Source organism: Myxocyprinus asiaticus, chromosome 15, assembly GCF_019703515.2.
Source record: "Myxocyprinus asiaticus isolate MX2 ecotype Aquarium Trade chromosome 15, UBuf_Myxa_2, whole genome shotgun sequence".
NCBI lineage: Eukaryota > Metazoa > Chordata > Actinopteri > Cypriniformes > Catostomidae > Myxocyprinus > Myxocyprinus asiaticus.
This window is the reverse complement of record NC_059358.1, coordinates 33,378,375-33,393,457: the sequence shown is the minus strand read 5'-3', so window position 1 is coordinate 33,393,457 and position 15,083 is coordinate 33,378,375. Positions and strand designations below refer to the sequence as shown.

Below are 15,083 nucleotides of genomic sequence, written 5' to 3'. Positions count from 1 at the left end.
ACTTTATATGCATGTTGTAAATTTTTACATTGTGAAAATAGCTTGTATTTGACCAAAATTCCATTATCGTCAGCAAGCTGAGTAATATGTATTATGGTGTCAAAATAAAAGTTCCTCAAGAAATATGTATGAATGAACTTGGCGTCATCCATGTTTCCTGTTCTTTCTGACAACAAAGCATGTGAACGCAATATACTCGTAATTACTTCAGAGTGGGACGTAGGATCATTCCAATAGCACATGAATGCAGCATAACACTGAGCGATAGGAATGATGGGAAATGTAGTTCATGATGTTTAACTATAATTTTCCACACAGTCTCTAGTGCTCTTTCAACAAATTTTATCAAATGTTTATTTCAAAGGTTTTCATTTCAATTTTATTTGCAAGGTATGTTTAGTAGCAGTTCATTTGATTCTGAATAGGGAGAAAAAACATCACAATTCAACAAAAGTTTGGAAAATATTTTTGTGTTTTTTTATTTTTTATCAGAAAGATGATGTGAAAAAAAACACCACCACCACATTACTGAAAGATGGTAGAGGAAACATACTGCAAACACCACACGAGAAAAAGGCATTTCCGCGACTTGCTTATATACAAACAGTGTTGGGGTAACGCGATAAAAGTTACGTGCGTTACGTAAATAGATTACTTTTCCGAGTAACAAGTAATGCAATATTCTTATATTGGACCATAATATCGGAGTTATTTTTTTAAATAAGTAACGCATTGCTTTTGTACACCTCTCCTTTCCCCGTACTGTGATAAATCAGGAGTAAAAGTGTGCAAACTTCGAGTAGGGGCATGATGAGCATTGTAGTTCTAGAGAGTGGGAGGCTTACTAGAGATGTTCAATGAAGTTGTAGTATGTGTGTGCATGATGGGTATTGTAGTTCTAGACAGTGGGAGGTTTACTAGAGATGTTCAATGAAGTTTGTAGTATGTGTGTGCATGATGGGCATCTTAGTTCTAGAGAGTATGAGCAATGCTTATCAGTGATGGGCAGAGCACAACAAGTCTTCTTTTAGTCCACCCTGAGATTTATGTTTAAAAAATGGCAAAATATTGCTGGTAAAGGAATGTAAATCTGAAGGCTTCAGTGGAATCCAGTTGTACTCATAATTTGCAGCGGTGGATTTTTTTGTGCACTGGAGCTTAAATGAGCAGCCGTCATAAACTTTGCCATTGTCGTGACAATCACAGCAAAAGTTAAGAAATGTGTTCTCATAAGGCAATATTTTGTCAAAAATGTAACATTCGGGTAAGTGATACTTTGATTCTCGTGACTGATTCATGTAGGCTGCATTTAAAAGTGTGTAAACACATTTTCCTGGTATAATATAGCACAGGCATAAGCCGGATAAGTCTTCCCATGGCCACGGCATGATTATACAGATACATACAATGTGGAATGATCGCTGACTGTTTATGCATCCGAATTGCTTTGTTTTAAAGCTGCCCGTAACTACTTCTCCAGGATCAGTTTGCATCAGAACTGCTCTGTGTTAAAGCATTTAACATTCAACATTCGGTTGAGTAAAACATGATTGATTCATGTGTAAATACACGCTGCATTAAAGAAAATCAGTAAACGTGTTTAGGCAAGACAAGTCTTCTACTGGCCACGGAATGATACACAGGGTGAAATATTTGCTCAATTCACTGACTTAAGCAGCCGAACTGCTCCGTGTTAGAGCTCCCTGTGACTGGGAGAATGGGGTGAGAAAAGCTGACTCTGGATCAGTGGCTGCAAGCAACGTTCTACATCGATTGTGTATGCAGAGAAAATGTCTTCATTTCTTGAAATATTCAACATTTTTGTTCTGTAATAAACAAGTAATTTGATTCCTGAAACAAAGTTTTGAAGACATTTTGGTAGCATTAAAAACGTTTCCATTCATGTTGCATCAACATGCACGTTAAATTAATTTAGTTATTTTTTAAGGAGCAACGCAACATTCTAACGAGTTACATTTAAAAGTAGCGTTACCCAACACTGTATACAAATTATATGTTTTATAAAGACCAGGTAAAAATATAGTCATCAGTCATTGTTCCTGAAGAGCTTTCACAGATTGATGGTGAATATGAATATTTACCATGAACACACCGTAAACACATAAAAAACAAACATTTTTATACTGTCAAGAGCTTCCCTTCCATCCAAAATAAAATGCATACTACTTAGATTACAGAAATTACTTTCTGACAGATTATACAATACAATCATCTACATATACATAGAGAATTTAAAAATTCATTCAGGCCCACAAGGTAAAAAAAGAAGAAAAACAAGACATTTCTTAATAAATACAATCACGTATGTGAATTAAATATGTTGTCAGAATAATTTCTATTGCAATAAGTTGGTTGTCTGTTTAGTGTCTGGGTTGTCAGCATTTGATCCTGTGTGCACAGTGCACAACTGATGTATCTGTAGTGCAAGTATCGGTTTCACTGTAGTTACTTTACACAAATCTGCTCAATAAAGTTTCAAAACACTGGACAAAGCCCTACAGGGACTAAAGCGTATGAAGAATGTTGGTCTAAGATCAACAGCATCACTTTTGGGATTATTGTTTAAGACAACATACTGTGTGAGTAAAGACGTTTAGTGCGGTTTAACAGGAGTAGAATCCCAGCAAGACCTATAATAATTTGTAACTCATAAAAACAGACACTGATTTGTGTTTTGGTCACAGGGCAGCGAACAGATACCACACAAAAAGGAATGAGAGTGAGACCTGAATTGTGAAGGATGAAAAAAAACAAAAAAAAAAAACACCAATTGACTACACCGGTGTGCTTGGATTTCCACCCCTCCAAAAAATTACCCCACAAGTCAACTTAGCCAGCTGAGAGATGACAAAGGTAACTGTGTGTTTCTTAAGAAAATAACAATCAAATCAATTTCATTTAAAAAAAAAGGTCTTAATAAGCATTAAAACAGGTGTTTTACCAAGCACATAAAAGACACCACAAAATGTCACTTGGTTTAAGAGAATTACAATTGTGCATTTTTAGGCCATTTTTATAAAAGTGATGTTTTCATCACTACAGAACATTCAACAAAGAGGGGAAACTCTACTGTAATCTTGCAATTCAAACAAATTATATTGTAATGTTAAGTTGTTAATTTGGGTACTGTTAATAAAAAAAAAAAAAAAACATTTTATTAAATATCTGACAATGCAGAAACTTCACACAAAAGTCTACAGAGTTAAATGTGAATATGCAATCTCTGACAGTAACTAATGATCATCCATTACTTAATGAGTTCAGGTTTAGTGACAGTGTAGAAAAAAAAAAAGGCAGAAGAGTTAAAGGAATCTTCTGGGTTCAATAAAAGTTAAGCTCAACTGACAGCATTTGTGGCACAATGTTCATCACCACACACAAAAAATTAAAAATAATCTGAGTTACCGTAGACTTTATCAGTTTGAACCAGTCTGGCCATTCTCTGTTGACCTCTCTCATCAACAAGGCGTTTCCATCCACAGAACTGCCCCTCACTGGATGTTTTTTGTTTTTGGCACCATTCGGAGTAAATTCTAGAGACCGTCTGGCACCAACAATCATGCCACAGTTCAAATCACTGAGATCAAATTATTTCCCCATTCTGATGGTTGATGTGAACATTAACTGAAGCTGCTGACCCATATCTGCATGATTTTATGCACTGCTGCCACATGATTGTCTGATTAGATAATTGCATGGATGATTGTTGGTGCCAGACGGGCTGGTTTGAGTATTTCTGTAACTGCTGATCTCCTGGGATTTTCACGCACAACAGTCTCTAGAATTTACTCTGAATGGTGCCAAAAACAAAAAACATCCAGTGAGTGGCAGTTCTGCAGATGGAAAAGCCTCGTTGATGAGAGAGGTCAGCAGAGAATGGCCAGACTGGTTCGAACTTACAGTAACTCTGATAACTGATCTGTACAATTGTGGTGAGAAGAATATCATCTCAGAATGTATATACATCCATCCTTTTCATTAAAAAAAGCACAAATCTAGGTTACATTGATGCACTTACAACGGAATTTAATGAGGCCAATTGTGAAGTGTTTAAAAGGCAGAATTGTGAAGCTTATAATTTTATAAAACCACTTACATTAATTCTTCTGTTAAAACTTGTGCATTATTTAAGCTGTAAAGTTGTTTAAATCAACATTTTAGGTATTCTGGGTTTATGGTGTTGCGTTGTCGTAGCAACAAAGTTCTAAAATTGGATGCACAGAAAAGGTTAGCAAGTGATTTTATCACACTAAAATCATGTTAACAAGCATATTGTTTATGTCTTGTGGCTATACTTTTGAAACTGTGAATATTTTCAAGTTTACAAATTGGCCCCCATTCACTTTCATTGTAAGTGCCTCAGAAACCCATTTTTTGCTTTCTTTAAAGAAAAGGAGGGGCGAGTCTAAATTAATTTTAATTAAATTTTAACGTATTGAACCAGAAAATATTCCTTTACCTGCATTTATTTCTGTTTGTAAGATCATTGGCTAAATAAATATTGAAACAAATCCTTTAATGTATAATTGCAGAGGAAAACTAGGAGTTCTGTTATAGTATTTAGTAAACAAAACTGGCTGTGGGCTAGACAAGTTTTGCTATTATCACCAGCCATATTAAGTTTTGTGCAGCATTAAGGAGAATTAACAAAATGTTCTGTACAACATTTAATGTGAGACATATGACAAAACTTGAATTACAAAATGAGAAAACAAAATACATTGAAATGATCCAAACCTAAAGAGCAAAGCAAATAATAAATACATTTTCCCCAATCGACAAACAAAACCCAATATTTGCCGTTACTTCAGCATAAAACTGATTGACTTCTGTCTGTAACTTCAACAATCTGATTTCTTACATATATATATATATATATAAAAACATCTTGAATGTGCATAACTACTGCATCCAACTACTGCATCCACTGTGAAGATAGAAGGTTATTCTGTACTGTCTTCAATACCAGTCCTGGGAAAGACTGTCAATGTACTTCAGGTGCATATTCAATTTGCATGAAAACTTCTCTTCAGGTCACCCAAAGGCAAATCCTTGGCAAAAGATCACTTCAGTCCCACACTAATGCTTTTGTGAGAATGCAATTAACCAACTGTTTTCAATAGGGACAACACAGAAGTATTGTTCAAGACTCAGTCCAATACAGTCAGCACTTCTTCTAAATACTTCAAGACTGCACAGTCACAGATCTGTGTGGCAGAGGCATCCGGGCCTCTGAACGTCTGAAATCAGCTCATACAATTGAGTAACAGCCAAGGACAAACGCATGGTAGGGCACTTAAAGTGAAAGTAATGTCAAATGATGGGCCCCATTTAAAACTACTTCCTCTGATCTAAGTGATGAGAGACAGAAACTGTATTGTTTAGATAATGGGAAGGCCGATTTATCAGAAAGCTTACACTGTGCCAAAGGCTCCTTGGGTTCCTTTCCAGCTCCTCTGTTAACTAAAATTTTCACATGTGCCCTTATAGTGTCCATTGTCTACCCTTTTTTCTTTATTCAGTTTGTTTAAATGATTAGTTTATTCTCAGGGTTAAACTGTACCTAGGAAAGGTTCTGTAGATACAAATCATGTTGTGTGCTTTTGGGAGTCAGTTGTAGATTTCTCATGTACAGAGAATACAACTCATTAATATGTAATTTCAGCTCACATTCCTTAAATTCAAATTGCTGGAAGGCTTGTCAGTCTTCTTTACATATTATATGATTGTGTAATACCAGACAAAAGGTTTAGTATGAAAATAGGTTAGTATGAAAGCACAAGTAACTAGGAAAAATGCATGCATTGCGGATCAAAATCATCTGTAGCATGTACATCTGAAGTGACCTTATGCAGATCCATGTTGGTCCGTGTGTTTGGAGGCCATGTAATTTCTGTATCCAGCAGAAATGAGTGTTTTCATACCAAAGCACTGCTTTCAAGAGCTGCATTAAGGCAGATGATTGGAAGATGTCATGGCACATCAATTAGTCAGTCAACTCATTAAGGAGTTAGTTAAAAATAGCTGCTGTGCACATTATTAGCATTTTATGACACGTACAAGAATACAGAAGGAATATTTACAGAACTATATACACAATACAGTACATGGAAATTCCAGGGAGCCCTGGCATGGCAGCAGAATATGCATTAAAAAGATCAGAGTATGACGTGCAAGCATGTCCGTCCATTTCTCTACTTTGACAGTTAATTGGTCTAAATATGGAGGGGCAACTTGCCGTTGGCAGAGAGAGAGAAAATAACTCAAAAGACAGATGCATAGAGATGCAAAGGCAAATTCAGGCATCAAAAATGAAGAGGAAAAACTTAACGCAGAAGAACTAAATCAACTGAGTGGCACCTTAAATACAGAAGGCAATCATGGAAGAAACATTGGCACCCACCATGAAATACTAGGCATCTATGCAGGACCTTATAGAAGATACTCTATTATAAATGCTTATCTATAACATTCAAATGCATTTCTAACAAAGTGGGAATCATATTTGGTCAGTTTTTGTCTATTCAAGGGCACATGCTGTCTCAATGCAGAAAGAGCTGAAAATCCCACCAATGAGATGCTCTCATCAGTTTAACTCAAAAAATGAAAAAGTCATCATTAGCCTTCTCAAGTATATATAGGCATGACTGAAGAAAAATAAGCAAAAAAATTATCTTTCTACACACACAACATCACAGCATAAAGCAAAAGTTGTGTTCTGAGATCAATACACTAGACCGCTAGCAGCCATTAATCCAAGACACACCAGTTCAGAGAGAATCTACAGGTTTAAAGACCTATATAAATAAAGAGCTACACTAATAAAGATTTATGCAACAGATATCCTGAATAAAGCCTCCAAATCCAGAATAATATAAAGTGGTGCTGACTAACTGCATGTTTTATATGTGTGTCTTCTCCCAGCACTAGGCTAAGAAAATTAGTTTGTGCATTTCTGCATGCTCTGTTTTGAGAGCAAGTGTGGTAAATGTGAGACTGAGAACTAACATCATTTCTCATGATTTTGTTTAAAGTTTGTGGTTAAAAAGATCTTTAGCAGCATCACCTGTGCGGTTAGAGAAAGAGAGAGGAAAGCCATCAAACCAATTTCATCTGTGGCTTTCTTGTTATTCCCTCTCTTTCTCTCTTCTATAAAATATATCTCATTATCTCTTGTGCTGAGCACCCGTAGTTCTTTCCAAAGCTCCCATTCAGAGAAAAAACCCCTTCATACCAGCGCTCAGAGGCACCCATCATCTTCCTTGAGTTTCTGTGCACTCATCTCTTCTGTTCAAATTCGCCTCTGTAATAAGTCTGCTCTGCTTTTACTGAAAAAAAGGAAAATATTTTGGACTTTCATTTAACAGTAAAGGATTCTTTTTATCAGAATGAATGCATTTTTGGTACATAGGTAAACTGACTCAAATGACACTTACAAAACAAATGTCAGTTTCTGGGATGATGACTTTAAGTGAAATGGCGTCTTCATTGTTTAACTGCCCATCAAAGCATTCAGCTCCAGTGCTGTAAAAAAGAGAGAGAAAGAGATGAATGGCAAGTTCATCAGAAAAGAGACAATTCTGTCACTATTAACTCACAAAACTTGTAAACTGCTATTCTTTCTGTGGATCACAAAAGGAGAATTTGGAAGCATCTCCATTTCATACAACAGTTCATACAACATCTGTGAAGCTCCATAAAGGACAAAAAAGCACCATAAATGAAGTCCATATGACTTGTGAGCTATATTTCAAATCTCCTGGAACCATACAATAGCTTTGTGTGATAAACGAAAGAAATTCATGTGTCATTCATATGAATATTCTTTATTCACATTATTCAAGTGCATGAGGTTTGACGTCAAAGACATTTGCTCATGAGACACTCGAGAACCACTGACGTTTGGTGTCATTGATGTCCAACCTGGGCCAACAGCATGACGATAAATTACGAATTAATTTCGGTCTGTTTTTCCATCAGAGCTGTATGAAGATAATTCAAAGATTCTCCTTTTTTGTTCCACAGAAAAAATGACAGCAGACAAGTTTGGAACGACATGGGGATGAGTAAATATTGACCTCCACAGTTTATCCATTAGGGTTGTTGACATGAAAACTTGGTGTGTGTTTAGTTTTACCTGAAGGGGGCGTTGTTGTCAGGCTCTGTGGTAGCAGATTTATGCACCTCCACTCCTACTGACCTGTAAGTGAGCAGCCGTAATTAAACAAGGGAGAGTGAAACCGCGTGGAATAGATTTATAATGAGAGAGGTGAAAAAAAAAAAAAAGAAAATCAGATAGAAAAAAGGAGACAACTACAATACATGAAAGTAACCACATAGGTTAAAGGTACACTCAATATTTTATTTCTTCATTTAAAAAATTTTTCTTCTAAAGAAATTAATAGTAATTTTGAAACATATGTATAAAATCATGACACTCGTGAGATGTAGAGTTCAGTCATATCAGTTACCTTATAAAAGCTCTTTTAATCTACATGGGGCTAGGGATGCCGCGGTGTGAGTTTATGACGGTGAGATTACCATCTGAGAAAAAAAATCACGGTTAACCGGTTTTACTATTATTTGCAATTTTTCTTATTATACAACAGCACTGATGCCAAAAAATGCATATCATATCACAACTGAACATCTTAGTGGACGTATTTCTGGGGGATATGTGGACGCTAAGGGCATCCCACCAAAAATAAATAGGAGGTATTTAATAAGAGACGCTCCATTCTAGGGCGCGACACCTGAGCTCAGTGATGTGCTTCAGTGTAACCAGAGTGCTTCAAAAGTGTGTAAATTTAAGACTACTGTGGGTGCGCAATGTGTAGCCTAATTCAAGGCATCCAACAGTTTTTGTCTGTCAGACACCCGAACATAAAGAATCGGCAACAGACTCTATAAAAATATGTCCACAACACCTTACAAATAAACCTGTGGACTGTGCATAATAATGGGAACATTGCTCACAGCAGACAATTTAAAGTCTGATCATGACTAAAATTGACATTTATTATTGAACGCGATGAATTTGCACAGAAACAACGCTTTAAATAATGAGGATAAAAAGACGCAACTTTTCAAAGTTACTCGCCAATAGTAACTGCAAGCAATGCACCGGACGCTGTTAGCATGCTTAAACATTACAAAAAGTAGCATCTTTTAATTCATCACTTTAAAAGCACCACAGCTAAAAATATTAAACTTACTAGTTTGTTGTTGGATGACTAGTGGAGCATCCAGTCCCATTTGTAGAATGTGTTTCTTTTTATGACTTCTGTCTGCTTGTTTACATCCGTCGTCTACAGTCACTCATTTAAATGCTCCCAAACAGCCAATTTAAGATGCTTTTTTTGGTGGATACGAGTCTGGTAGATCGAATTCTTCTGTTATATTTTGGAGTTTGTGTGTAGTTGCACGTGAACTCTGAATTGAAAGTGCACATTCAGTCCGCGACTCCTGGCTAAGCACCACCGTCCGTAACAATAGCAACAGCTCCAGTACCCACACAGGCACAAGAGTTTTCACATTTAGGCTTACAAAAGCTTATAAATAACTCTTTTATATTATATATTTATACATTATGTATATTATTTTTGCCACTTCTAAATAAAGCATTTCATGGTTTTAACCGTGGATTCTAAATTCTTGTGGTTAAATTAACCGTGACATTTTTAATCGCAGTTAACTGTGAAACCGTATAATCGCGGCATCCCTACATGGGGCAGGGGCACCTCATGGCGGGAGCCATGTTAGCATCACATGACCAGCTGAATACTAATCTCAGTAACTACCCTGTTATTGGACACTTTTATTCATGGATAAAATTAATCCTGGTTTACTGTGCAAAGTGAATTTCTACAATGGCGTTTTTAACTGAAACCTACTGTGTTTGAATTATGCAGCATCCAGGCCACTAGGTGTCAGTGTAAGCCATACTTAAACATTAGGGGTGTAACGGTACACAGAAGTTACAGTTCGGTACGTACCTTGGTTTTGGGGTCACGGTTCGATACGAGTTCGGTACAACAGGAAAAAGCACCAAATCCCAAATGCTAGGTTTCTTTTCATTTATTTTGAACAGACAGTAGTGCAAATTACAGTTTGTTCCACCTAGCGGCATTTAGTCCCCGAGGTAGTTGGTAAAGAACAGCCTCCTATAGTGTATTAAGCACTAAGCAGTAAACAGAATGCACTCTTGCATAGGCCATATTTTTTTGTAGGGTTGATATAAAACAAAAGGTATTTGGTCACAATCAGCTACAAAACTGAAAATCATCTCTTGTGTTATAAAAGTACAAAATTAATAAAATTATGAAAAATAAAACTTGTGCATTAGGAGAAGCCATTATTGTTTTGGGTTGGTGCGTAGATGGTCTCTTCTTCTTCTGCTCTTTTTCCTGTTGTGGTGGTTAGCAACAGCGTTGCATTACCGTGCGCACCCCCTTCTGGTTTGGAGTGAATCGCCTGTGACTGACTCAGATGTTGACTATTCTTTGTCTGACTACATGTGTGACGTCAGTACCGTGAGGGTTCGGGACGAATACATGTACCGTAACACCCCTATTAGACATACTTCATAAAATTACTAAGTGCACCTTTAAAAGTAAAAGAGACCCTCCGTTTACACCTGGTATTAAGATGCGTCTCGAGTGATTTGATCACATGATTTGGTTAGGTGAGACACATCACCATTTACACCTGGTTGATTAAATGCATTTCCTGTGATCAATTATTTTTGGATTTCGAGGGAAGGGTCTTTGATTTCACGACGACATATAACAATCACTATTTCAGTGTGTTACTGCATAATAATAAACCGCAAAACAGTCAGAAAAGACAAAGAAAGTTCTGTGTGCTTCTCATAAGTGTCCCTGCATGTTGATATCAGACACACTGAAGAAGATCTGTGAAGTTCTTGTGCTTGTGAATGTATCCACTTTTTAAAATTTTCCGATCGAATGGTTATTTCCTATTAAAGCTTCATGTAACGGACAAAGTTTAAACTCCTGTTTTAACGCAGCAGTTGGTTGACAGATAAGAGGTGTTGCTTAACTGCTGTCCAGGACACATCAGAACAGATAGCGTTTACTCCTCAAATGTGTGTTTTTGACCTCCGTATGTGGTTTTTGTGATCCGATCACAAAATGTTTTAGACCCCATTTGGATCTGAATCAGATCAATCAAAACGCATCTTAATACCAGGTGTAAATGGGGTCATGATATGTTGTGTGGAGGTACCTTTGAGGAGGCGATGATGATGATGTCCTTCCTGTGCTGCCCGGTAAGGAGTTGGACAGATTTGTCACTGCAAACTCACTGGAGCTTCCAGCCAAAGGATCCATCTGTGGGAGCAGGTCAGGTCTGCCTGGCTGCATATCTGAGATTAACAAACATTTAGTGATTTCATTTGATTTAACACCCAAGTATAATATAAAGCCCAACTCACAGCAAGTCTAAATTTTTGGCATGAAAAAACATGCACAACAACATTTTAAAATGCAACAACCCAGTTTTTCTACAGAAATGGTCCCCAAATATTTCATACATTTAATTAAGTCACACTCACTGCTCTCTCCTTCTGTATCAGCCTGGTTAAGATGAGTACGGTACACGAGTCTGGCGTCAGCGACCGTCTGTCCACTGGGGGCAGGAGCACCGATACCCACAGGAAGTCGTCTCACAACACTGGAACAACCTCCTCGACTCTTCTTTGACGGGGATGACTTTACTGGGGACAGAGAGTGCAGGATGATGACATCATGAAGAGACTGCAGGCTCAATGACCAAGATCAAGACATGATTTAGAGACGTACGTGTTTTCTTAAAAACTGTGTTGCACATGAAACGTTGGAATCGCTCAGCATAGAATCCTGGCCGATGCACAGAGACTGTGTCCTACAACACAAATATTCACAACGCTATTTATCTTACATAGTGGCAAACTTCTTATTGCAAAAAAAGTCTTAATATCAGTTGTAAAGTAACATACAGGGACTTAAGACTTACCCCATCATGGACCAAAGCCTTCCAGGAGTGCTCTATTTTTTTAATAAATCTGTAAGAAAAAATTTAATAAAGGAGAGATTAATGATGTTCGCATACATGTGAAGATGTAGACAAAAATATAGTTAGTCCAGTGGTCACCTGTACGACTGCAGGATGTCGATGATCCCAATATAAACCAGAATCCTCTCTCCTCTGCTGTTGCGTGCTGGGATTCCTCCACATCTACAGGCAAAAATAGGAAAGTCACGTGACAACCGTATATTACAGCCACAAAACATGCAATGAAGAATCCATACAAAGTGTTAGAGGGTGGGATACAGATAACAATTCAAAAATTAAAAGAGGACAGAACAGGAAGACACATTGGAATTTCTGTGCTTGGAGTAGTTTCACAGACGTCTGACTGTTTTTTAGAGAGCATTTCTACAGTAAGTCAAACAGGTATGATCCTGTCTTCCTGCGATCATTTTTTATTTATTTTTTGGCAGGTTAGGAGTGAATGAGAGGTTACAAAACATATAAACCATGCCATATTTGGTTTGGGCACTGTATACAGTAATTATTTAACCTGATTTGAAAGTGAATAACGACTTAAATTTCGGTCTGTTCCATTCAAAGTGATCGACTGCCTTCAGAATACACATTTGGGTGCTTTATTAAGCTTTAAAGTGGGTCACTTTCCACTGCTATTGTGTGAAAATCAGCGATCATAACATTCTTTAAAATATCTCTTTTTCTGCTCTGTAGAAGAAAATCTTTTGTATGAGCACTAATTTTAAGTAGAGGTCAACCGATATATCGGTTTTGCCGATTAATCGGCACCAATAACAGATTTCTGGAACTATTGGTTTTTGGCAAAAATCCACACCGATAGTTTTTCCCCATTGCGTCCAGTGCTGGAGTGGCTGGGAAGGGTCCACTGTCATTATTCAGTATGATAGCAGCCAATAGAGGCGAAAAAAAAAAAATTTGTTTGTTTTGACACGTGAGACTTCACTCTGCATGGAGTGGAACACTTCAGATGCGGATTTAAAACATCAACAACGAAAAGGTATGTATACAGTACACTACAGTAAACATTGTCATATCATTATAAAGTAATTAATTTGTTGACTAGATGCTGCATTATTAGAGAACAGCAGTATGTTTGCCGACAAGGCTGAGAGGACGCTAACATTAAAGCTAACCTCAAGAGGTTAGAACAATGTGACAAAAATACACGCAAGTCCTACCCAAATGTTTAAATGTCACAATTGTAATCATCTATTTGCATTCGTTTATATCCAGCTGGTCACGTTTATGCATTCGTTAGCCAGCTAAGTTGCATATTTAAAGCTAGTGACATGAGAAAGGAAATCTTCATGCAGCCAAGAGAAATGTATAAACAAATCAGAAACACTGATTTCAATTCAATTTTTTTATCCTCACTGTAATATAACTTCAGATCAATCACATTCTTGTGCTAAAAAAAGTCTAGACACAGTGCAGCAAATACAGTTTTTCAGAACGCAGGTGTCTCAATATGCTTTTAAAGTTCTTTTTATTAGACACATCATCTAAAAAAACAGCACTCCAGCTCGAGATGCTGAATAAACAAAGACAAAGGGAAACAAAGATGTTCGTCTAGCACACGTTAACATAGAAAAAAAATGGATGGTTGCAAAAGCGTTTGGTGTGAACAGCCCCTTACAGTTGGTGGAGGTCTTTGGCCATTGCGTCTTGCTCTCTTATAAGCGTTTCTCAGATTAAGCAATGAGTTGTTTAAATGCTTTGTCAGGAAAGATGTTCAACTTGGAAATGTGTGTCTCGAGATCCTTGCGTTCGGTTCCAGTCTGTTGTGTTCCATCTGTTTGAACAGCCCCTGGCCTGTGCTTATAGACTGATCCTCTTCACAATCGAGTTCAGCCGAATACCATTGCTATCTGTGAATATTGCTACTCTACATACAACTGTACTGAATAAAAAACAATGTGGTATTTCGCTGTTATTATGAAGCTTGTGTCTGGAGTAGTAGGAATCAGTGCAAGTGTAACACCATGCAAACTGTCTATTGAAGCGTTTACCCCCTCATTTTACTTTGACTTAATTGAGAATATGGGCCGACTAAAACTTTTTATTTATTTTATGCACATTAGTTGAAAATGAAATGCTCTTTTTTAACAGCCAGGATAGGAATGTTCTGTGCAACAAAATAACAGTGCTGAATGGTTTATGTATTTATTGCACCCTCTTGTGGACTAAGGAAACAACATCAATTTAAAAATCATCTGACTTTAAAATTTGAATATTAGTTCACATATATTAATATTTATATATTTATTTCATTTAAAAAGTACAATACATTTTCATGGTTCAGTCAGTACTGTTTATTTTTTTAATAAAGTTCAGCACTATTTTACTTGGAGCGTTATTTTTTCATTCAGTATAAATTTTAAAAACTATCGGTTGATTTATCGGTTATCGGCAGGTACTGCCCAACTTAATTATCGGTCTCTGTAAAATCCACTATTGGTCGACCTCTATTTGTCAGTGCAAATTTCATGCCAGCGAAAAGGGTAGGAGTGTTTGTGATATCTGTGGGTGTATGTGTGCAAACTGTGGCCGTTTTTTGTTAATGAAGTGGTGGAGAGCGCAATTTGCTATTTGCTACAGTAATAGGTCACTGCGCTGATGTTTCAAAAGCAGGTCAGTTTTCAGCGCAAAGTCCAAACTCAGTTCCTGCATTTGCAGTTTGGAGATTCCACCAGCAGGTTGTAATAAAGTTCATGTCCAAACTCTGAAAATATAGTGCAACATCAAATTATGTCTATGACAATCACCATTTTATGACACAAAAGAGATTTGTGTTAAACTATCTATATGTCATGGTTTATTTTCCATTATTATTATTATCATTGTTATTATTATTATTTACAGTAATATTTATGGTCTAATTTGTATTGGTAGTTTTCCACCTGTTGTCATAGAGTGATTTTTAAGTTACTGCAAAAGGAGCCGGTGGAAGTTGGAGAGAGTAAAATGTTTGGATTTGGTATAATTTTTTTGAC

The 15,083-nt window shown here is 36.9% G+C and overlaps 1 protein-coding gene and 1 long non-coding RNA gene across 4 annotated transcripts in view; one reads left to right on the top strand and one right to left on the bottom strand.

Annotated features, from left to right (window-relative positions):
* The first annotated feature begins 430 nt into the window (after positions 1 to 430).
* Positions 431 to 7,349, top strand: LOC127452967 (uncharacterized). Its single transcript, XR_007899341.1, has 2 exons — positions 431 to 862; positions 937 to 7,349. It is a non-coding gene; the product is annotated as an uncharacterized LOC127452967 (long non-coding RNA).
* Positions 2,120 to 15,083, bottom strand: part of LOC127452966 (phosphatidylinositol 4-phosphate 5-kinase type-1 alpha-like) — a 35,169-nt gene continuing 22,205 nt past the window's right edge. For 2 of the 3 annotated variants that reach the window (XM_051718899.1, XM_051718898.1), the window contains exons 10-17: positions 12,175 to 12,258; positions 12,037 to 12,085; positions 11,844 to 11,925; positions 11,597 to 11,758; positions 11,269 to 11,407; positions 8,159 to 8,221; positions 7,458 to 7,545; positions 2,120 to 7,349 (exon numbers count right to left, since the gene is read on the bottom strand). In XM_051718899.1, coding sequence (XP_051574859.1) covers positions 7,347 to 7,349; positions 7,458 to 7,545; positions 8,159 to 8,221; positions 11,269 to 11,407; positions 11,597 to 11,758; positions 11,844 to 11,925; positions 12,037 to 12,085; positions 12,175 to 12,258 — 670 coding nt within the window. In that variant the 3' untranslated portion in view covers positions 2,120 to 7,346. Of the gene's footprint in view, positions 7,350 to 7,457; positions 7,546 to 8,158; positions 8,222 to 8,492; positions 8,566 to 11,268; positions 11,408 to 11,596; positions 11,759 to 11,843; positions 11,926 to 12,036; positions 12,086 to 12,174; positions 12,259 to 15,083 lie in introns of those variants that run through there. The other variant, XR_007899340.1, reaches the window with a different exon arrangement.